Source organism: Sinocyclocheilus grahami, unplaced genomic scaffold (genome assembly GCF_001515645.1).
Source record: "Sinocyclocheilus grahami isolate Dianchi unplaced genomic scaffold, SAMN03320097.WGS_v1.1 scaffold38.1, whole genome shotgun sequence".
In the NCBI taxonomy this organism is placed as follows: Eukaryota; Metazoa; Chordata; class Actinopteri; order Cypriniformes; family Cyprinidae; genus Sinocyclocheilus; species Sinocyclocheilus grahami.
In genome coordinates, this window is record NW_015505217.1 from 2539792 (window position 1) to 2563848 (window position 24057).

At 36.0% G+C, this 24057-nt stretch overlaps 2 protein-coding genes across 8 annotated transcripts in view; one reads left to right on the plus strand and one right to left on the minus strand.

Moving 5' to 3' along the window:
• Positions 1-1510: 1510 nt before the first annotated feature.
• Positions 1511-2569, plus strand: LOC107581858 (C-C motif chemokine 4 homolog). Its single transcript, XM_016267529.1, has 4 exons — positions 1511-1553; positions 1631-1771; positions 2119-2242; positions 2337-2569. Exons 1-4 carry the CDS (start codon positions 1511-1513, stop codon positions 2416-2418), a joined length of 390 nt encoding a protein of 129 aa, XP_016123015.1. The 3' UTR covers positions 2419-2569.
• A 2483-nt stretch (positions 2570-5052) lies between these two features.
• The window catches only part of septin15 (septin 15), a 31537-nt gene continuing 12532 nt past the window's right edge, over positions 5053-24057 (minus strand). For 4 of the 7 annotated variants that reach the window (XM_016267507.1, XM_016267506.1, XM_016267504.1 and 1 more), the window contains exons 3-14: positions 22476-22582; positions 17678-17778; positions 17382-17516; positions 14935-15052; positions 14743-14835; positions 11718-11814; positions 11293-11304; positions 7818-7869; positions 7532-7657; positions 6800-6935; positions 6547-6692; positions 5053-5735 (exon numbers count right to left, since the gene is read on the minus strand). In XM_016267507.1, the coding sequence (XP_016122993.1) occupies positions 5696-5735; positions 6547-6692; positions 6800-6935; positions 7532-7657; positions 7818-7869; positions 11293-11304; positions 11718-11814; positions 14743-14835; positions 14935-15052; positions 17382-17516; positions 17678-17778; positions 22476-22582 (1163 nt within the window). In that variant the 3' untranslated portion in view covers positions 5053-5695. The remainder of the gene's footprint in view (positions 5736-6546; positions 6693-6799; positions 6936-7531; positions 7658-7817; positions 7870-11292; positions 11305-11717; positions 11815-14742; positions 14836-14934; positions 15053-17381; positions 17517-17677; positions 17779-22475; positions 22583-24057) is intronic. The other 3 variants (XM_016267510.1, XM_016267508.1, XM_016267505.1) reach the window with 1 other exon arrangement.

The following is a 24057-nucleotide window of genomic DNA, read 5'->3' on the forward strand; positions in this document are numbered from 1 at the left end:
TCCTGGTGTATTTTGTCAAATTGATCATGAATATTGCTGAAAACAGTTAAATGTGGTTTGTAAGCTAGATTATTATGTGACTGATACGGACATACACATTTACACATTCTATAGAGTATTTGTATGTGCCATTTACTGCACATGAAAATGAGGGTACATATCGTACAAAAAAAACCACAGGCCAAAAGTGCTGAATGCGAAGATCTTGATCATTATCAGGGTGAGCTGATGTTTGCTGAGATGCATCACCTTCATCTTACAATTTCACATGACTTTCCATGGTTTCTAGAAGAACGGCCCTGTATGTAATATGTATTCTAAATAGATCAAGAAAAAAAAACGTTGAAACCTCACATGGACACTGCATGAAATGCCAAACACTGAAAAGATTGTATTATAGAAATAAGATCATAACAGATTCAACAGATCAATGACAGACAGACAGATGTTTGATAATGATAATGATTTTTTTAAGCAGTTAACAGCACTATCTATATGAAAACTAATTAGATAAGACTTGTGTGGGATCTTGATAAAAAATAATAACACACATCAGTATATACAGTAATCATCTAAGTAAGTAAAACATATTAATAATCTATAGAAAATGTTAATAATTTACATTTTGTATACTTTTTTCTAAATCTAAACTTATTAGAATAGCATAATAATAATTGTAAGTTTTAATATTTTTGTTGTAAAATATTTAATATTACATACTATTTTAATAGTATATATAATACTATTATATACACTCTTAAAAATAAAGGTGCTTCACGATGCCATAGAAGAACCTTTTTGTCTAAATGGTTCCATAAAGAACCTTTAACATCTGAAGAACCTTTCTGTTTCACAAAAGGTTCTTTGTGGCGAAAGAAGGTTCTTCAGATTATAAAAAGCTAAGAAAGAGATGGCTCTTTAAAGAACCTTTGCCTGAATGGTTCTTTGTGGAACCTAAAATGGTTCTTCTATGGCATCGCTGTGAAGAACCTTTTGAAGCACCTTTATTTTTAAGAGTGTACTAGTACAATATTTATATAATACATAATTATATTTGCATCAAGATTTCCTCACATTATGAAATCTGTTAGAGTAAGTGTTCTTTTTGTTAATGAATTATGCATGAAGTTATAACAAAGCATTTCCATTGTGTACTACAACACGTTTCCACTGTAGTTTAATATCTGCATATTGAAAACCCACGTCAGTGGTCATGTACTTTTTTTCCTTTGTACATGCTGACTGTGGAAAGTGAATTTGCCACATGGAATCGATGAATTAGCCTTCTGTGATTTGGACATAAAGGATGGTATACAAGAGTAATTCAGATGTTATTTTACACAAGTGTTACACAAGTTTAAAAACCTTTTTTAAATTTCTTATAATGAGCATCAGCAAAAAAACAACAAAAAAAACCCTGCACTGTCTGATGATGTGCTGTAAACTTCTGACTCCTGTATTTTATCTTCTCACGATCTCTGCTTGCAAAAAGCAACCCAGTATAGCAAATATGATTCTCCGTGTGGGCTTTGAAGAAGAGGAGGGGGACTGCAGTACACTTTCTTATCAAACCACAGATCTGAGTTCCTATCTAGCATCACGTCTGAAAGCATTTAAAAATGTGGTGCAGACTCAGTTTTGTCTCAGACAACTGAAACAGCTCATTATCAAAGCTTGAAGATCAACTTCAGATCAGAAACCATGAGGGCATCTTCTTTGTGTCTGGTGTTCGGGCTGGTCCTGCTGATGGCCTGGACTTCTGAGGCTCAACGTAAGTTCTCTTGAAGTACAGTTTTGCTTCTGACTAAATTGTTATCTACATAAGACATAAAGTTCCACATAAATTTAAAGTGACTAAAATGGATACAGCCAGGTAACATAATGGAATCTTTTGCATGTTTCATTTGTGCATGTTTAATGAATTTTATATTCTCCTGTAAGCAACAAAACATATATACAGAGCTTAAAAAGAACCCAGAAACAAACCAAAATGCAGATTAACCATCCAGATATGATCCTTCATGGTTCTAGAACGGACCTTTATTTTGAAGGATGAGTAATACCAACTCATATTAAAATGTAACATATTTCATAAATGTATATATAATTTTATCTCAGCAAAAGCAGTTGCCCATGCAGTTCCTGAGAGTTGTTGCTTCGATTTTGTCGACTTCCAAATTCCAACCAAAAGAATTGTGAGTGCTTTGAAGACCGGTTCAAATTGCCCTGTCGCTGGCATTGTGTAAGTATTTAACTCTGAAATATATCATTTAGAAAAATTATATAAAATATAAAACAAAATAAAAAAATAAACTTATATATACTTTCACCCTCAGGGTTAAAACACCAAGAACGGAATTTTGTGTGAAACCAAACGAGGCTTGGATTCAGAAAGTAATGAAAAAGGGTCAAAAATGAAAACTCAAAACATGTGCACAAAATAATACTGTTATTGCTTTATTCAACTGTCCTTTCCTATCAAATGTATTTTTTTGCATCTCCTTATAAATACTGCAAGATATTGAATGTCAAAACTCATTTCATCTATGCAAATAAATATTAAAATGTACTGAGATTACCTGGTGTCAGACTAATTTGAATGTTCAAAATATTAATTATTAGCATAAATAGTGTGAAAGACAGCATGACTGTCATCAGCATAACATCTAATGTTTAATAATGTACAGTTACAAGAACAAAATGGTAGCCTAACATAAAAAAATCAGCAATTAGCTTAATTAAACTAAATACAAACACATATACTACTACTACTACTAATAAAACATGTGTTGCATAATGACAAACCTGAAAATATATCATTTGTGATCGTGGGTATTGCCCTTTACAGTATTTTTAGATATAACTCATTTAGGTTGAATAACCAAGCCCTGATCGGATGAGCCCCAACAGCTAAAAGTCCAACTCCTGTCCATTAAGAGGAAACAAACTGCTCTCGGCTCAGCTTAAGAATATGTTTAGAGACATATCTGTATTGCTTTTTGGATACATTCAACCAGAATATTTGCTTGTGGTTGTAGGTCCAGGAAACTCAGTAGTGGTGGGCGTTTAAAACAGTGGGTATCAAACCTCAGATCTGAGTTTATAATCGGAGAAAATATTTGAAGTGTGAAGCAGACTGTAATTCACTTAGATTTCTCCAAAAGCTCATCAAAGCCTGCAGATCGACTTCAGATCAGAAACCATGAGAACATCTTGTGTTCTGGTGTTCGGACTGGTTCTACTGATGGCCTGGACTTCCGAGGCTCAAAGTAAGTTTAAATGAGCTATTTGCGTATTTATAAAGGTGTACACAATTTACAGTAACACAAGGATACAGTTGTTCTGCAGAGAAAACAATCATATTTAGTATAAAATGTGTTGTTTTTTTGTTTAACCAACAGCTGAAGCTTTTCCAGTCTCTGAAAGGTGTTATTTCAGTTTCATAGACTTATAAATTTCACACAATATCATTTTTTTTGCATATTTTGTCACAAAAATGTAAACAAATATTGAATGTGAACTTTTTCCTTCAGGGTTTCAACATCTATAGGCAAGTTTTGTGTGCAACTAGACAGTGCTTGGAGAAACGTGAGCTTTATCATTGAAAATGCAGCATTTGTATCCAAAATAATGTTTAATGTTCAGAACCATTTCCTTTCTAACTAGTTCCATTTTTGTTTTGTCTCGTCATTGACGGAGATAATGTGACAGAACCGGAAAACCTTACATCACCTAATCTCCAAAATATATCCTGGCAAACCGCTCAACCAGCCCTCTGCCAATACCCATGTCAGCAAATGACCACCAACAACCACCCTACTGAAGAAAACAGATCCTACCCAGTCTACGCATTTTTGTAAGTTCTGTTCTCCAAATATGGTCAAATGTGAAGTGCTACAAAGAACCATAAGAACCTTCAAATACTGTTCTGCTGTTTTCTGAAGGAGCAGAGTTGTTGTTTTTGTTATATTTGTCAAGTATGGCTTTGTGCTAATGTTTTTAGTACTAAGACAAAATAAAATGTACATTTAAAAACCTCAAAAACAGTGTTGTTGTGTTGTAGTGTTGGATCACTAATAATACTGTCAAGAAAACATGACAGCACAACCAGTATCAGCATAACATCTCAGGTTTAATATTGTACAGTTAGGCAGAAAGAATAACAGTTGAAGATAAAACATGAAGAAATACAATCGGAAATTGAAAACGGTATACATATACAAACAATAATAAGAAAACAAACATGTCTAGAGCCATGTTCAGGTCTACTGTTAAAAAATAAAAAAAAGTGATGAGTGGTTAAAGAAAAGTTTTTTTTCCTTTTTCCCAGAATACTGTTCTACTAAAACCTTAAACTAAACACGTACTTCAGAGCCGCTGTGTGGTTTAGCGATCCACGACAGGAAGAACGGAGTGTTTCAGAACTTGCATAATGACAAACCTGCAAAATATATAATAGTGTGTAATCACATGAGGCATACGGGGACCCTTTATTGCCCTTTGCATTGAAAGTTTTGTGCACGTTGCTGTCTATACGCTGTTTGGCATGTGTTAAGACCTGGAGCCTGCGTGTTATAAATCTAAACTATCCAACAGAAACAAAAGAGCTCTTCCATTCTCATTTCCATTTGGAATGTAACGCAAGTTTATTATAAAGGGTAATCTGGGTAAGTATGGCTAAAATAACATGTTTAGATATACTGAACTCACTCAGGTTAAAACGGACCACCAAGCCCTGATCTAGGTCCAGCCCCAACAACTAAAAGTCCAAGTCCCAACTATTGAAATGAAACAAACTGGTCTCAGATCAGTTTAGGAATAGGTTGAGGGACATCTTACATAATCGGTTCACAATAAAAAATAATAATAAAACAAAACACGAGCAGACAAATGCTGAAACAGTCTGCAATTTTAAGGCAGATTTAATAATATTATTGTAATTATTTTATATCCATCCATATAAAAAATGACTAATTAATGTTGACAATCATGCCATTTTGTATTACACCATCTATGGTAGGGACACAATTATCTACGAACACAGCCAGCAAATGGGTTTAAAACAATGGAAAACTGATATTGTCATAATTTAGCTGTGAAATAATGATAAAACAAGTCTTTAAATGTTTATGACCCCAAAGAAACACACAAGTCACACACACTAGCAGAATTCAAAGACCATAAACCATCTATCCATAGCATTGCCTTTCAACACATGCATGCTTAGCTCTGTATAAACTCGTTGCACTTGCTTCCGTCCGTCTGTGTCATCCTCCATCACACCCATACAAACCTACCACGAGACCTTCTTAACACTAAGATGTGTGAATGTGCGAGCTGAAAATGTCAGAAATTATCCCAAACATGAAGCATTGTTTGTAATAACCAGAATTTCAAGTTTCAAAGGAATGTTGGTCGATATTCTCATTCTAATCAAAAGGTTGAGAACATGCACTTGACATACTGGGCATGTGGTGTAATATTGTAGTCATCCAGAAGAGGGTGGTCAATTTGTGTGTGGATGTGACTATAAAAAGACCTTATATTTTCATAGCTTTCATTCATGCAATGAAATGTGCAGTAAAGTGTACCATAGCACTCCTGCGTGTGTTTCTTATGGGGTCATAGAACATTACAGCCTCAAAAGAGATGCAAGGAGTTTCTGGTTTCATAAGGAATGGAGCTTCATGATGCCTTAAAAGATTTTTCCTTTTTTCTTGTTCTTTTCCATTGTCCTGAAAAAGACAAAAAGACAAAAACATTGGTCAAGAAATTAAATAAAATAGTAAATTGTTACTTATAGATGATGAAATGTAATTATTAATATTTTTCCATTACTGGTACTTAATTAAAAAAAAAAGTAACATTTCTTAAAACTTTTCTTGAATATTTATGTTTACTGATGCTTTGCAACAAGTTTAGGGTCAGATTTTTTTTTTTAAAGAAATTAATGCTTATCAAAAGTGACAGTAAAGACATTTATAATGTTACATAAATAGATATTTTAAATAATTGCTGTTCTTTTGAACTTTCTATCAAAAATCCTGAAAAGAAAAAACGTACAGACCACAAACTTTTGAATGGTAGTCCATGTTTAACGTAAAAACTGAAAAATGATAACTGAAATTAAGTTTAGAAAGACAAAAACCATAATATGCAGAATATCTCTTAGGGAATTTATTAAATCATACCTGTTATTAAAATAACATTAACAAAATACTAATTAAATGTAAAAAAAAACAAAAAAAAAACACACTAAAATCACTATATTAATTTTGTATTACACTTTTTTAAAATGCAAAAACTATTTCAGGTTAAAATCTGATTCTGAATCCAGATTTTCAATGTGATCCAGATTTTTGGATGCGAGAGACAAATGGGCCAGTCAGCTTGCTTGAATCTACTGCATGAGTGCGGTTCTGTATTTATTAAAAAAACAAACATTTACTGCATAATTTAGGGACTGAATAATACAGAGAGCTACAGAAAGACTATTTTAAGAGAAAGCACTGAGGAATTGAGATGAAAGAACAGCGAGAGTCTCACTTTGATGCATCAAGTTTCTGCTGCTCCAGGATGCGTTGCTGGGCCTCCCAGTTGGCTTTTTCCTCCTGAAACTGGCGCCTCTTCTCCTCAAGCTCTTTATACTGAGCTTCTAGATTCTTCTTCATCTGTTCGTGACGCCGCTCCAACTGCATCAAAGATGCCCAAGGATTTTTGTGATATTAGCCACGACAAACAGAGTGCAACGAGAAAAAAAGCGTAACCAAACCAAACACAAGCATCCTCACATACACACCTCTGCCTCAGAGTCCTTCAGTTTTTGCTTCTTTTCTTTGACCTTCATCTCAAAGACCTGCTCCATCTCGGTCTCCATCTTCTTCATCTTCATCACATGCTCCCTCCTCTCCTCCTCCATCTGGGCCAGGGGACTCCTACAAGAGAGACATCATCACAACAATTGTAACCGAGGTGGAGAAATGTAGCATTACGTAACTTGTTCACCATTAGATCCTCTGCAGTGAATGGGTGCCGTCAGAATCTAAACAGCTAATAAAAACATTGCAATAATCCACATTCACTGCATAAAGCAATATTATGAATAAAGGGCTCATATTTTAGCTTTTAAGGTTAAAATGGACTGTGATGGATTAGTTTCTTACAAACATGAAGCTTTTGATTCACAAGATGGTAACTGATGGACTTGACTTGTGGATTATTGTGATGCTTTTATGAACTCTCATTCTGATGGCACCCATTCATTGCAGAGAGGCAAATATATCGAAACCTGTTCTGATGAAGAAACAAACTCATCTACATCCTGGATGGCCCGAGGGTGAGTAAACTTTCAGAAAATGTTCATTTTTGGGTGAACTACTCCTTGAAGACGAGACTTTTTAAGAATTTTTCACCACTAGACTACAAAGTTTGCAGGTTTGATCCCAGGAAAGGGTGATCTCCATAGCATTGTCAATGTTGTTTGGGGTAAAAACTGAAAAACATTTAAGTAAAAACAGAACTGCTCTCGTACTTTGTGAGCTGGCCCTTGTTCTTGGTGGTGTCGATCCCGTTGCAGGTGACGGCTGCTAGTTTCTTACTCCGGTAGTTTTCATAGTGAACATTATTGGTCACGTCCTTCAGGTCCTGCATGTGAGTCCTGCAATGGATTGTTTGATGACAGGTTAAACTTTGATTTAAACTCCAATTCAGTATTTTACTTTCAATGACTTGAAGCTGGAAATTTGTCAGGCCGAGCCTGGATAGAACACAGTGTTAATTCACAGTTTTCTCATGTAACACATCATGTTGTTTCTCACCTGATGAGCATATTCCTCAGGACCGTGAAGTCACAGTGCTCACCGTTCTCCACTGAAACAGGAAGAAATAGATGTTTTAGCTCAATAATAATCTTTAGACTTTCAAACCCTTCAAAACGTTCAAATCTCTAACATTACATTTTCAGCTTTCATTTAAAATATCAAAATACAAGCTTTAAAAGCAATTAAACAAGAAAAAAAAAAAAGTAGGCACTACTTGCATATTCATGTGCAGGGCTATAACATATAATGCTGTAAAACTGTTAATTGTAACAATAAATGTTGACATGAAAATGCATTATTTTTGTGGATATATGCAGTTATGATAGACACTTAATATGAGATTGGACCTCTATTTTAATAAAATATGCAGTCAAAAACTAACGTTAATAGGGATGCATGATATATCAATACTATATCAGTTATCAGCTGAAGTTTTTTTTAATTTACCATCTGTCAATATTAGAAATTTGCATGTTTTTCATTGCTAATTTTGCATGCTCATTTTCCTCTATTTTTACATTTAGATAACCTTTGCATCTATAGTAAATCTGAAAAGTCATAATATGATTTTTCTTTTATGCCAAAAATCATTAGGATATTAAGTCAAGATCATGTTCCATGAACATATTTTGTAAATTTCCTACTGTAAGTATATCAAAACTTAATTTTTGCTTAGTATTATGCATTGCTAAGGACTTCAGTTGGACAGCTTTAAAAGGTGATTTTCTCAATATTTAGATTTTTTTGCACCCTCAGATTCCAGATTTTCAAATGGTTGTATCTCGGCCAAATATTGTCCTATCCTAACAAACCATACATCAATGGAAAGCTTATTTATATTTAAAAATTTTTTTTAAAAAAAGGACCCTTATGACTGGTTTTGTGGTCCAGGGTTGCATATTGTAAAAGATAACGCTGATGCTTAATTTAACTGAAGCATTGTAAACATTATTTTAGCTTTTAGTATTTATTCTTAATTTATTTCGATAAAATAATATGGAATTCTACTACTAGAAACTTGTTAATTATTGGTCGTAACGTGATGAGCAATATTGTACAGTATGTTTTATTTACTTAGACTAAATAGTGCAAAATTATACCTCTAGCCATTTATCAATTATGGGCCATAACATGAAAACAATCATTTGAATTATAATGTTGTGAGGACTACATCCACTTTAAACAGTTTAAGCTTTCTGTATTCCACAACTAGTCATTTATCAAGAAGCGGCCATAACATGAAATTAATGTATGGGCTGATCATATCAGAGAGCATTTTAATATCAGTGCATCCCTAATTAAAAAAAAAAAAACATTTAAAAACAAACATAATACAGTGACAAATTACACATTTACAAGCAAACAGGATCAGACACTGAGGTTGTTGACGGAACAAAATTAATCAGGTAACAATATCAGACAAACGAAAAATCAAAAGACACAGGTCAGGTGGTTGTCAATTAAACAAAAAACACAATTTAGTAATTAAACATCAAAACGGTTAAACAGTCACAAAAATAAACAGCAGGTTAGCAGTTCAGACCGCTGTTATGTGATCATACACAGGTATGTATGATCAAACATAGTTGTCATCACATGGTATTATGGAAAAAGACCAGAGACACTGTTTTCTGAAAGATGGTGAAAGGATGAAACGTTTTCTGTAAGTCTAACCTGCACCGTTACAACAGTTATAGAGCCCTACGATGCTTTACCAAGTGAGCATCTTACCTATAAGGAGAACTCATGCTGATTGACCGCCCCACGTGTCAATCATCTGCTACAACCACCTACCTGTGAGAGAGCAGTTGGAGGGGCGGGACTAAAGTCTCTCCTGAGGGAACACCCACTCAACCTGTGATTCATGGGCTACTACCACTAAAAATGGTGTGTTGTAGGAAGGGTTACATGGCATAGCGATGACAAGCAGAGAGACCAGCCAAATGGAGCTAGGAGGAGGGGCAGGGGGTGGAGTCATATGTCTAAAGGGATCATGGGATTTGTAATTTCCTCTTTGATGGGACAGCAAACTCCTGATGCTGACAGGTATAGATGGTGCCTCGAAACGGCGTGCTTTATATATTGGGTTGTATGTTAAGACAGTATTGATCAGAGGTTAGAATGGAAACATCAGCACACAGTCAACCCCGCATCAGAGTTCTGAGGCAAAAATGCTTATAAATGATGATGTCAATGTACTATAATATAAAATTATGTATGTAAAGGAAAAAATAAATGTTTTGACCGCGGGGTACATTTTGTATCCCTCAAAGTATTTAAATCCAAAATGGGGGTTGGAAATAAGTAATGGGAGGCATGCATGTCTGGATGCAAGGTTTTGTTTAAACATAGGAGTAGGGCTGGGTGATATATCAAATATTTATGATGTATTTGCAATGATTTTGTTGGCAAAATCAAATGAAGACATAACATAACATCATAAATATTAAGGTAATTTTAAAATTTGTGGTTATTAGTCTAGCTCTGTGTTCCCTCCTCATCTACGAGTTGCAAAATATCTGCAGGTAAATATTGCTGCTTATTAAGACTGCCACATTAGTAAATATAATCATAATGGAAATATTATTTTTTTCTTGTGGTCATTTAGAGAGAAACTTATAAAAATTATTATTATTTTTTTTTAATAAAAATACTAAAATACTATAATACTCAATACTATAAAAACTATATTTCCAAACTAAAAACGATATAATTATATTTAAAATCTTTTCAAATGTTTTTATTATATAACTGTATGAAGTAATTTGTAATTATACACACACACATTTTATAAACATTACAAATTACATTGTAACAATATACAATAAAATAATTTGAGTCCTTGAAAAAAAAATTAAGTATATGTGATATAAAATATTGCATCAAATACATCTTTTGCTAAATTATTACTAAATTATATTTTTTATTAAATCAGAAAAATGTATTACCTATTGGTCTCACACATTATACATTATATATATATATATATATATATATATATAATGTATGTATATTATATACATATACCCACATATAGTTTTCAAAAGCTCAAATAAAAATTTATTATGCAATAATAACACAATGAGGTTTTTTATTTGAGGGTTTTTATTTGTAATGTATACTAAATTATAATTTTTTTAATCTCAACAAAAGTATTCATTTTTAATCTCACACTTTCTGATGCATTTGTACATATCAAATATTAGCAAAACTCTATCTCAAATAGTGAGATGTATTTTTCTAGCTATATCGTCCAGCCCTACATAGAGGGTAATTAAGAACCTATAAACATGTTAGAGAGCAGTGTTGCTCTATTTTCTATGGGGGCTGCAGCTTATAGGTTTCTCCATGACTATTTGTAGAGCACAAATCTGACAATCAGCAAAGATTCTGAGCAGCAAAAAGGTGAAAGAGGAAGGAGAGGGGGGAGGACTTAACGAAGAGCGTATAAATGAAAAATGGTTTTGTTTACCAATAATGCCCTCTGTCAGTCATGGAAAAGAGCAGACAGAAAGAAAAAAAGAGAAAAGAAAGAATGACACGTAAACAACCGAGGAAAAAAAAGACACACTCGCTCACCACACAACAACAATTCCAAATGAAAAAGTTTTCAGGGAGGAGAGGTTTGTAAAGAAAGAAATGTGGGGGAAGTACAACCACAACAACAAGTCATTTGTGGCCTATAATGAATAGAGGGGGTGACAATCTTTCTTTCTGGAAAACCTAACACTTCGTCGCCCTCCCTTTTCCAGAACCCCTCAGGGTTCGACCTGAGAGACAAATCGTCCAGCAAGCCCATGCACTTATTTCACACGCACTGGAACACCCCTGTTCTCTTTAGAAATGGTACAGTCCTCGTGACAAACTCATATGGGTCATGCTGATGCTGGCACGTACCTTCTGCTACACCCCAGGGGTACTGACGCCCTCTGACCTTCCTGCCATTTACTTCGATCACCACGTTGCTACCGACCACGGCCAGAGGCATCTTCTCCTATTGGTACAAACCACAGTTAATTAAAGTAAGCCTGTATCGACCGCACACCGAGAAAGTGAACAGACACAGGGGGTCTGATGTAGATTCGCATTGAACTTCAGAGCCACAGACGGGTCAGTCAACTAAATTGGTTCTGCAGCAGTTTGCATGTCGTCAATAATAACCTCAAGCTAACCTAGAGAAACAAACAACATTGTGGATGCTGCTGGGATAATTACAGACTTTAAAGACAAAACATTTCTCATTGTTTTTCTGTTGTCTAATTCAAAATTTAAGATGTAATAAGGCTGTACATGTTAACACTTGATTAGGGCTGCACGATATTGGAAAAAACTCACATTGCGATATTTTATTTGTCTGCGATATATATTGCAATATGAAAACAAAAACACCACATGACTTGAATAGTTTATTTGGGGAAAAAATAATCAATGATTGGGATGATTTTATAAGCGAGTAAATCAGCATAGGAAATAAACAAATTACAAGCATAGATAAATAAGAGAACAACAATACAAATGAAATAAGCAGTGCTTTATATTTTTCAGGTAAGTCTAACAGTATTCAGGTACAGAAATTGAATAATCAAATGTAAAATAACACTGCATAGTCTTCACTGTATAAATTAAATCTAATAAATCGTTGTTAAAGCTACAAAAGTGATTTTTCTTTGTTTTGTTGTTTGATTAACATTCATAGCACAGAAAGCCTCAGGAACATTAAACTGCTGTAAACCAATATAGGCTACGGTTACACACATCCATTTTCTTTCTCAATTGTTTCCCTTCATTTAGGGCTGGACGATATGGCCAAAATTGATATCACGATATATTTCTTAATTTCGGTCGATACAATATAATTCCGATATCGATATAAACACTATTGATTTGAAATAGAAATCTTTTGTAACATTATAAATGCCTTTATCATCACTTTTGATCAATTTTAAGCATCCTTGCTAAATAAAAGTATTAATTTCTATAATTTCTTTCCCAAAAATATAATACAAATTATACTGAATGGAATAGTGTATAATGTTACAAAAGCTTTTTATTTCAGATAAATGCTGATCTTTGGATCTTTCTATTCATCAAAGAATCCTGAAAAAAAATGTACTTAAATATTGATAATCAGCATATTAGAATGATTTCTGAAGATCATGTGACACTGAAGACTGGAGTAATGATGCTGAAAATTTAGCTATGTATGATCACAGGAATAAATTACAATTTAAAATCTATTCAAATAGAAAGCAATTTTAAATGGTAAAAATATTTCAACATTTTACTGTTTTTGCTGTACTTTGGATCAAATAAATGCAGCCTTGGTGAGCAGAAGAGAATTCTTTAAAAAAACATTAAAAAACTTGTGAATTTTCTTCAAGGCTGATTATTCTTATAAATTGAAACAAATGTGCTTCAGCCAGAAAAAAAGGGTATGAAAAGTGCTCTGAGTCGCTGCAGAAAACAAAAAAATTGAACAACAACAAAAATTGAAAATGTTGCTGGAGACGGGCTTATTGAAAATGCAAATTCATTCTCTGCCAGCAGGAGGCGCTTTTAGAGTGATAAAACTAGCGGTTTCCCCAGTAATGGCTGTAATCAAAGCAGCTCCACTCATGAATGCTACTTTATCAGATCAAATGAAAATGCCATCAAAACTTTTCTGAAGACAGTCAATTCCCTTCAGAGATACATTCATATAAAACACCCGCGCCGTGTTATGATTTTGAAACGTGCAGTGCTCATGTTTATTCAACGAAGTCAATCGGTACAAATAAATCAATGCATGGGAAACTGGTAATGTATATCGAAAAATATCGGAAATGTGTTTAAAAATCATATCACTATTATTGAAAAAGATTATATCGCGATACATATTGATATTGAATTATTGTCCAGCCCTACTTCATCTAAGCCATAAGCAACTGCGTTTACAAGGATACTTGCAGAGCACAGTATTTCAGGCACAAATAGACGCAGAAGTGAACAGAAATCAGTGTTCACGTGCATCTGCGTGGCTCTCACCATGTCTACACCGGACGCGAACCGCGATGTACAAAATACAATGAACCCATTATAATCAGTGATGCTGTCTGTCTACACTGGATGCGGCGCGGCACGACAAATCCCCGACAGTAAACTGATTTGACACAAAGTTCAAATGATTGGCAACTGTCACTTTGTCACGTCCAGTGTAGACAGACTTTGGGGCCGTTCACATGTCGCGCCTAAAACGCGTGGGAAAACGCCAGCCGTGCCACTTTCTCCTTCTTTTCAAAGCGCTCGGGAGCTTGCGCTTTCGTGGCGTCAGCTGTAGCTAAGCAACCGTGACCTGCGCTCTCCACGACGACTATTTTTATTTTTATTTTTAACAGGATCTTCAGGATTCTTACTGTGACTAATGAATTTCTATGGCTTTTCTACAGTTAGACGATGGACAACTTCCAGTTGATCAAGATTTTATATAAAATACATATATAATTTTAAAGAAAAATGTCCATGCAAAAATCTTTTTCTAACAGATTATATATTTCAGAGGATAATTAAAAAAGAAAAATTATATTCATTGACATTGCAATTACTTTTCCATGTCCATTTAAAAATTATAAATTTTTTATAATAAATAATGAATACATACTACTTTTTGCTTTATAAATTATAAAAAAATTTAAGTATATATACAATTTAAATGCACAAATTATATATAAACTTTAGCATATTTATAAACTATCATTTACCAAATTTGGGGATCTCACAGTCAGGGCAACTCTGAATCTTTGTTAATTTTAGTTTATAAATATACTGGTGTTGGTTTTTAGTTCATAATGAATAAACTAATGTTGTCTGTAATTATCTGCTGTACTCCTGCCAATGTACAGTTTCTTTTAGTGCTTTGTATTAAGCAAATGGATTGACTTTTTACCTTTATCTTTCGGATCAGTTTGCTGTCCTCATCGTCCTCTGTGTCGGGAAACTCGTAGATCTTGATTTTGTGCTCCTGGATCTCCTTCATGATCTAATGATGAGAGAACAGTAGTATTTGTAGTACTTGAGAAAAATGAGTAAAATTCAAATCATCAGCTGTAAAATGTAAAAATCACACATTAACACACACCTGTTTCTTGAACAGCTGGCACTCCTCTGGCGTGAGAGTATCGGCCTTGGCGATGAGTGGGATAACGTTGACTTTGTCATGAAGACGCTTCATAAACTCAATATCAAGAGGCTTCAGTCTGAAAAAAGATTCAGAATACAAGTGAATTGTGTCTAACAGTTTACACTTGTTTTGGTGATAATACATTATTATTTAGATTACTAAATTAATTATTGAATTACTGTACAGCAAGGTACAGTTACAGTACATACAGTGCAGTACAAAATTGCAAATCTATACTATGACAATATTACCGTTTTTATTTAAAATATTTATCTTTTAACGTTGATACAACTACTGATTTACAACTAAATACTGAAAATAAATAAATGCATTAAAATAAAGTATAAATAAATAATAAGTAAATAAGTAATTAAAGAAATAATTTAAAAATAAAATTGAATTTAAAGTATAAATAAATAAAGGGGTGTGACTATTCCAATTTTCTCTTAGGGGTATAAATGTATACCATTCCATGCATAGCATATAGAATACAGTATAGAAATGTATAGAGTAGTTTATGATATAATACAGGTTATTATAGTATAGTGCATTATGGAAATAATTTTAGAACTGGGTGAATTCATAATCCTGAAAAGTCTTAAAAGCTAAAGTAGGGAGACCACGAAAACTACATGGAACAATGGGGAAAAAAAAACAATAAAAAAAGCATATGTTTTCACATGGTTTTGCACATGGGTAATATAAATATAATGAACGATGACAGTAACGGTAAGGTTAAGTAAAACATTGGATAAGTCTACAAAGCTTATACATAAACCAGACACATGAGCCTGGTTTCTCCCAAGGTTTTTTCTCCATTCTGTCACTGATGGAGTTTTGGTTCCTTGCCGCTGTCGCCTCTGGCTTGCTTAGTTGGGGACACTTCATTTCCAGCGTTATCGTTGACATAATTGCAAAGATATTATTTAAACTGAACTGAGCTGGATGTTGACATCACTGAATTCAATGATGAACTGTCTTTAACTGAAAAATGAGTGTTTACTATTGTCATTTTGCATTATTGACACTATTTTCCTAATTAATGCTGTTCAGTTGCTTTGTCACAATCTGTATTGTTAAAAGCGCTATATAAATAAAGGTGACTTGACTTGACTTGACTTGACACAAAAATGATCTGTGTCCTTTGAAGTGATGCAATAGAACTGAAACAAGTAAGGCACCAGAAACGGGCATGAATAAACAGACCAGAGCAGAGGGGCCACTGTCAGCACAGAGCCGCCACCACACAGCACTGAACGTTTTCTCATCGTTTCCTTCCAAACCAGAAAAATTATGTCATGGAGGGAATGAGGGCTTCACTCTGTCTCTCTTTGCATCACTTTCGTTTGGGCTTCCAGACAAAGAGTCTGTTCTTACACTAAGCAGGGTTTGTGTGTGTGTTTTTGTGGCTTTGGGGGCCAGCTGAGGGGCTGTTTATACATTTCAGGAATGTCAAGACTGAAGATGCAACACAAAGGTCACAGAGATATGAATGTGGCGTCTCAAAAAGGGCATGCAAGAAAATAGCTGTTTGTAGACATAAGGCTACGGGGTCATACCATACTGCACATAAATATAGAAGTACAGTGCTTCATTTGTCTATTCACAGAAAATAGATCATAAATTACAAACTTGTGAAAGTTTCTTTCTTATGTTGAACACAAAAGAGGATATTTTGAAGAATTTTGAAGAACCAAACTGTTGTTGGTCCCCATTGACTTCCATAGTAGGGAAAGAAATACTATGGAAGTCAATGGGGACCATGAAATGTTTAAGTGATTACCAGCATTCTTCAAAATATATTTTTTTACGTTCAACATAAGAAAGGTTTGGAACGACATAAGGGTGAGTAAATAATGACAACATTTTCATTTTTAGGTTTTAACTATTCCTTTAAAATCACAAAACAACAGATAACTGCATTGAAAAGATAAATAAAAAAACACCCACTACAATAAAAAAAGAAAGAAAAAGAATAATCCTGCAATAAATTTAATTACAAATCTCATTTCTGATCTAAAAAAAAAAAATCAAAATTTTCAGCAAAAATGAGCCAAATAAGCTAATCATTTCCAAAAATAAACAAGTCAATGCCTATCATACGTCAAGCCCAGTTTAGTAGGCATTATGTAAGGCTTTTGGATCTGGGTGTGGGTAGTATGCATCTCCATCTGTGCTCATATGTCCTCTGTCTCTCCATTTCACCCGTTAATGCATTTCAATCAATGGACAGTCTGATGTCTTCATTGTACCACAGTTGTACGGTATTCATGTACAAAATTCCAACATCATCCCACTCCTGAGCAAAGTGCTAAATGTGTAAATCAGGACATGTGTGTGTGGTGCTTCTATTTTAAGCTGGTTGATTCATGCCAGGCTTCGTTTGTACAGGGTGCAGTACCCACCCGTGACCAGAGGGGGCGATGAAGTACAAGCAGCAGTGCACCCTGTTGTCAGGCATCTGCCTCCTGTTTACCCGGGATTCAGCATTGAGGAAGTCTTCAAACTTACTGTCGATGTAGTTGATGACGGGTTGCCAGCTGAAAGAAAGATGAGAAGGACTGATGAAAGGCAAAGTCAGATGCAAAGATTGATAAGTCATTGCATCACAACAGATTTAAAACCAATATAACACCCAACATAATCTTATCTTTTGACTTTATCCAAGAATCTAAAATGCCCCCAAAATTCTTAAACTCACCAGTTGCTGTTGTCCACCGCATCTCCAAAGCCTGGTGTGTCGACGATGGTCAGCGTGAGCTGGACGCCCCCCTCCTTTATCAGCACTTTGGACTGTTCCACCTGAAAGCAGGACCACAAGTTGTCACCACAGGTTATGTGAACTAGCCTGGGACAGCAACCTTGCCTGTTTGTTCCAGATTCATGTTACTGGCACAACATCAATGCTAACTAACTCAAACCACAAACATGTGAGTGGAAAGGTTGGTTAATACTGGTTTGCGCATAAATATTTGTACTTTTGCACCTGCGTCAAACCAAAAGGTCACAGATGATCCTAGAACATAAACATTGATGAATGTTATAGCTGTATGTCATACAAAAGATGCTAATAACAAATAAGCATTTACAAGGTAACATGGTCGGCTAGTTGATCCAACAAATAGTGAGATTGACTAGTTTATTGTATTAAAACAAAGGTGCAACTTTAAATTCACTGCTGCAACATACAAACATGTTCATGTTTTTAAAATGACGTCAAGTTATAAATCATCATCCTTCCCCTTGCTAGCAACAGATGTGGTCTCGTGAGAGTTTCTGCGTCATCTTCTACATTAGTTGCATTCTAGGTTAGGCCAGTGTCAGACACCAAGGCGAGACACTGAAATAATCATCTCCAATGTGATTCAGCTTCATCATCTCCTGAAGTTATTTCAGCTGCTTTCATTAAAAAACGGCTTATTCTCACAAGCCTGGTTATTTTTGGCTGACCCTCTTTTTCTAAAACTGCACTCTCATTCACACATACACTTTCTCACTAACAAAAACAACAACCACAACCTTTCTTAGTTCTTCAAAAAGAGGAGAGAGTGGGAGGGAGAAAATGGTGAGACTTAAGGAGAAAGTGAGAGAAAGCAAAAATGAGGGGAATGGAAGTGGAGTGAACCTTAATAAGGCTCTTCCATTCTCGCTTATGCTAGGATGTTTATGAGGCACATCAGGCCACTTCAGTTTGCAACAAGACAGAAAAAGAAATAAATGAAAATGTAGAAACTTAAAGCCACAAAAATGTCAAGACTTTTATTTGACGCAAACAGAGTGGCCCTTGTGTGGCTGCTATGACAAACACTGCAGATTGTTTTGGAATATAAATACTCTCGCCGCTGACTCCATGTCCTGCCTGAAGTGACCACAGAGGACTAGACAGCCACACATCACAACATGGCCTTTGGCCAGGCTGACAAATTTATACCACGGGCATTCATGGTGGAACAGCTCAAGACAATGTGGATGGCAGAAAGCATCCTGCCATCAGGGAAAACGCCAGAGAAGGTTAAATGGGGTCAGAAGTAGGGCTGGGCGATATGTAAAAAATATCTTATCGATAATCGCCTTAAAAAAAAATTGCGATATCCGATAATATCATCTAGCCAAGCCCCACCTCCACCAGGCCACTCCCCCGCCGAGACAACACTGACGACATGCACCATAAACACACACCATGTTCAGTGGCTTAACGCAAATCAGCGGGGCTCCCCGCGAACCGCATTTCGGGGTTGGGATACATCACAATATTGTAACTATTTATGTTTTAAACCATGTAGGTGAGCCAATGGATATCACACAAGCAACGTGCAAACTTATGCAGGTGAATGTCTTAATCTCAGAAAGTGCAAGTGAAACCTGACGGAGCTTTTGGCATCTGAAGCTATCTTGTGGCCCAAACATAATGAAAAAAAAAATGAGAAGAAATGCATTTAGCATTAAACAAGTTGCTTTTGAAAGTTGTTTAAAAGTTGGTGCTTGAAATAAAGCTGCTCTTAATTTTCATTGATAACTGCAGTGTAAATATTTTTAATTATATGCCTATGTTAATTTTGAAAGATCTTTTTAAAAGCCTAATCTTTTATTATGCTCACAGTGCGTCAGTTATGCGGTGATGCGCTATAAAATTATTGGGGGGCAAATTAATTATTATATTGTAATATTAATTTAATCATAAATGTAACCTATAATAATAATAATAACAACAGGCGTAATAAGAAGAAGAACGTAACGGCCCTAATTGGAAATGCCAAACACTCTTAATATTGCCAATATTTGATGCTTTTGACAATATCTCTGGCTATATCCTCCATAGCCTACATCGTCTTTCGACGCACCCCAGCACAGAGAGATTATCGCGGGGGCCGGTTATTTGCTGTTATGTTGGTGTTGCTAATAATGTCTACTCTGTTCTTATCAAATTTGTGTTTCAAATTAATTTCGTTTTGTGTGGAAAAATAATAGAGCCCAATTTTAAGTTCATCATGGTGAAGTTGGACATTTATCTTTTTTTCTGTTTAACTTTTATTATTAATTATGTGTGTATTTGTTCATTCGAATGTGTAAGAATGCGAGAAAGAGAGCTCAGTCCATTGTTCCCGTAGGCTATGTGAGGCGGCTTTTTGTGTTGTTGCGCAGCACAGAAAACAGCGCGTGAGTGCAGAAGTGAGATCTATTTTGTTTTCTTGCAGTTGAATCCTATAAAATCACAATAAATGCACATACAGAAATCAAGAAACAAAATCGAAATCGAAAAACAAGTAATTTGATTCCTGACCCTACCCATCTGATTTCCAAAACTGGAATAGCTTTTCGATTCCAAACCATCTTACTATAAAAAAAATGTCATTCTTGCATGCAAAAAGACCTGTATGGTAACTAGGGGGCTATGTAAAATATTTTGGCAACTTACTAGGTTTATCATTTGTCTTTTTTTTTTTCCTGATAATGTTGATAATCGTCTGTTACCTGACTGTTGACATCGACATCGCGATACTTACGAGACATCATCAATATACGATAATATCGTCATATCACCCAGCCCTAGTCTGAAGAGGAAAGCACGGACAGGAGAAATTTTAAAATGTCAGATTTCATTTGTGAAATCCAGGTAAAACTATGGCAAGTGGCAAGATCAAATCAAAAATCTCTAGTAGTTTTGTGGTAAAAACAAAGAGGTGCCGCCTCGGATGAATCTTCCACCGAATTCCAGTGGGAACAAGCAATGTCCCTTGGTTTTACATCACCTCAACAAATGAGAATGGATTTGTTTAAATGTTGGGTGACAGATGCCACAGTCGCTGGATTCAAACTGTAAGATGATGTGGAGGTTGTATTTGGTTGGTTTCTGCACAGCTGTGAGAAAAGCAAATAACCCTAAACAAGCAACTCCCAAACTTTGATCCATGTGAACAGATACAATATGATGAAAACACAGGCTTCTCATAAATAATAAAAAAAAGAGCGGAAATAAATCACATTTGATGCCCTTTTCACTGTCCTGTGTATGTGAAGTCCGTGAGGCTGTAAGTCACACTTGCCCGTAAGTTTCTAGTAAACCGGAAGACCTTGATTAGCCAGCTGAGGTGTTTTTAATTAAGATTGGAGCTAAACTCTGCAGGATAGTGGAATTTTAGGAGCAGAACTGGACATCCCTCTGTTATTGAAAAAAAATGTGTATGGCAGACAAGTTCTTGAAATTTCAATCTATCCCCATTCAAGTAGACAGGAGATGTACATGCATGATTGGATAGCTTTTTCAAGTTGGACACTAAGTGAAATAACTTGCCTCAGAAAGGACATGTCATGTCATCCAAGCTTGACAAAGGTCCAAAACAACTTGGATCCAAACCTCAACAGTGAACTTACTCATGATGTCAACAAAGACAGAGCTTGTTCATCAAGATAGCGGAGAGTGTGGCTGCACATAAAACCCCAGAAAGGGCCGGGCCGCCTCGGAACACATCCCATCTCAAGGGTGGTGGGAAAGTCATTGCCGGGTGTTGGGTTTCGTGGGAAAATTCTTGACCTTCTACTGAACCCTACTTGCCTGCAGAGGAATCTAGACCCCTTCATATTGCCCCTCCCATCCTCTTCAAAAAACACTCCAATTGAGTCACTCCATCATACCGCAAGCTCTTTTCAGTGTATCCTCCCCCATTTCTGATGTTCCAGCCTCAGCATCTGTTCTCGCTTTGTTTATCAAATCCATATAAGGTCAAAACTCTGCTGTCTCTTTCCTCTGGGAAGTCTGGGAGCATTTGCTCTGGCCTGGGACCTTCAGAAGGCAGGACTATGTTTGTGATTGCTTGAGCCTGCATGGTGCTCTGCACTCCAGTTGTCTCAATGCACTTGCATGTTGGTTGACTTGAAATTGCCAAGACAAAAAGCAATCTTGAGTGTGTGTGTGTATGTGATTGATGCAATAAGGCCCAATCTTTCCTCATATTCATGCAGCCAATCTAACAAGAAGCACTTAAAAAGTATCAAAACTATGCTGCTCAACTGAGTCGAGCAGTGGGTCCCAACTGTATGTGTAACCCCTGGATAACGCAGAGTGGATTTGTTTACTTCCCCAACTTGCTGATAGCACCACGCAGGCCAGTGTCGACAAAATCACCTCAGACAGACCAAAAATTGGTTGCTGCAGCACAACAGTGGAGGCATACAAGAAAAAAAATTGGTATTCTGCGTTATACAAAATGTTGCACAGTTAGGTAGCACAGTTCATCTCGAATGGTGCACTTTGTTCACGAACAAAAAGGTTGCCAACTCCTGGTCCAAGGTAAGAATAAAAAATCAGACCTCAGAAGCCTCCCTCATTGCTTCTCTCTGTCACATCTGGCTGCAAGGCAGTGGAAGATAATGGTGGCTGGAGATAAAGGGTCAAATGTAAGGGAAGAAAGAGAGAGAAAACTAACATAGAGATAGTGTTAGATAAAGGGAAGACCACTGGATCAGTATCAGGAGTCAAAGTTCAGCTAAAGAGGACATACCTGAACAGTCTTCTTGATCCTTTGAGATGGGCCAGGGTAGTCTTTGGAGTACAGGTCTGTCAGAAAGAGGGAATTGATAAGCGTGGATTTGCCCAGTCCAGACTCACCTAGAACAGAAATGCGGCAAACAAAAATGGTAAGTGGCTGTGCTTAACTTGTGCCAGAATGAAATGCCAAATGCAAGAGACAGACAGAGACACCCATACTTAAAAATAGGAGGTGAAGAATATGATATTCTCTACAGATCCTCACAAGCTTCCTCACATCCATCCATCCACCCACACAGAAACAGACAATTAGTTTGTTGTTTTTGAGCCAACTAATGGAACATGTGGGACTCTAGCCAAAACTTCTTGAAGACAGTAATCAAATGACAGCATATTCATGGGTATATTGGGAAAGCATTGTGGACAAAGAGGAAGACAGAGAGAGAAAGCTCTTTTATTCTAAAGTAATAAAACGACATTGCTTGCTCCATTCCCTCTAGCCAACTCCACATTTCTCTTTACAACTGATGAGCAAGAGGCTGTGTCATTCTGAACATCTCTTGAATTGGGGGAAGGGAATGCTTGGGCTCATCTGGCAGAAAAGACCACCAATGTACACCATCTTCACCCACTCAAATACACATTCTCACTCCACATTTTTGAGACAAGCTTGATCCTAGGCTTCAAGAGGGGGTGTTGAAAGCTCCTTCTCTCAATAAACAATCTTCCCACTGACAATCCTCTGCTACTGAGCTTCCCAATCTTGCCTTATTCATTTACTACACCAAGCCCAATGTGGACATTTACCAACTGGAAGAAGAAACCAATATTCATTAGTAAATAATTTGATTTGTTCATTGATATTTGATTGGATCGTTAGGCTTGATTATAACATCAAGCAAATTTGTCAAAGTATGAGCAGTTACCAGTGTATCCTATGGAGCCAAAATGGTTCAACATTTGGACACATACACAGTACACACTTAAGATTCTCTGTGCTATGCCAGAGATAACACACAGACACCAAACCCACCCTCTGTCTTCGAAGTAAATTTACGCCTCCTTGCCTCTGGCTAAAAAGACTTCCCTAAACAAGACAGAGGGACTGGACTGTGAGAGCATCCATGTGTGTGTGGTTAGGGGGAAGATGAGAGGACGTCAGCAACCTGAAACTGAGGCGACCAGTGGAAGAGAAGGAAAGGGGGGAGGAGAGACAGATAGAGAGAGACAGAGTAGTGTTTGGTCTGTCTGCACTTACACTGGCATTTTAATGGAAGCCATGTACCAACAACAAGACCATGGGGAAATGGCACTTTTTTCCCCCACTAACATATGCAGGATATAACATATGCTAACTAGCGATAACAGTTGAATAAATTTCAAACAAATTAGGGTAACAGCAAGTTCCATATATTCAAAATGTACATGTTTAACTAGCATTATTTTTAAAGATTTCTTTTTGGTGTTTTGTCCTTATTATGATATGACAGTGGAGAGCAGACAGGAAGTGAATTGGGAGAGAGAGAGAGAGAGAGAGAGAGAGAGAGAGAGAGAGAGAGAGGGGGGGGAGGGGGAAAGGCGCGCGCGCCGGGGTT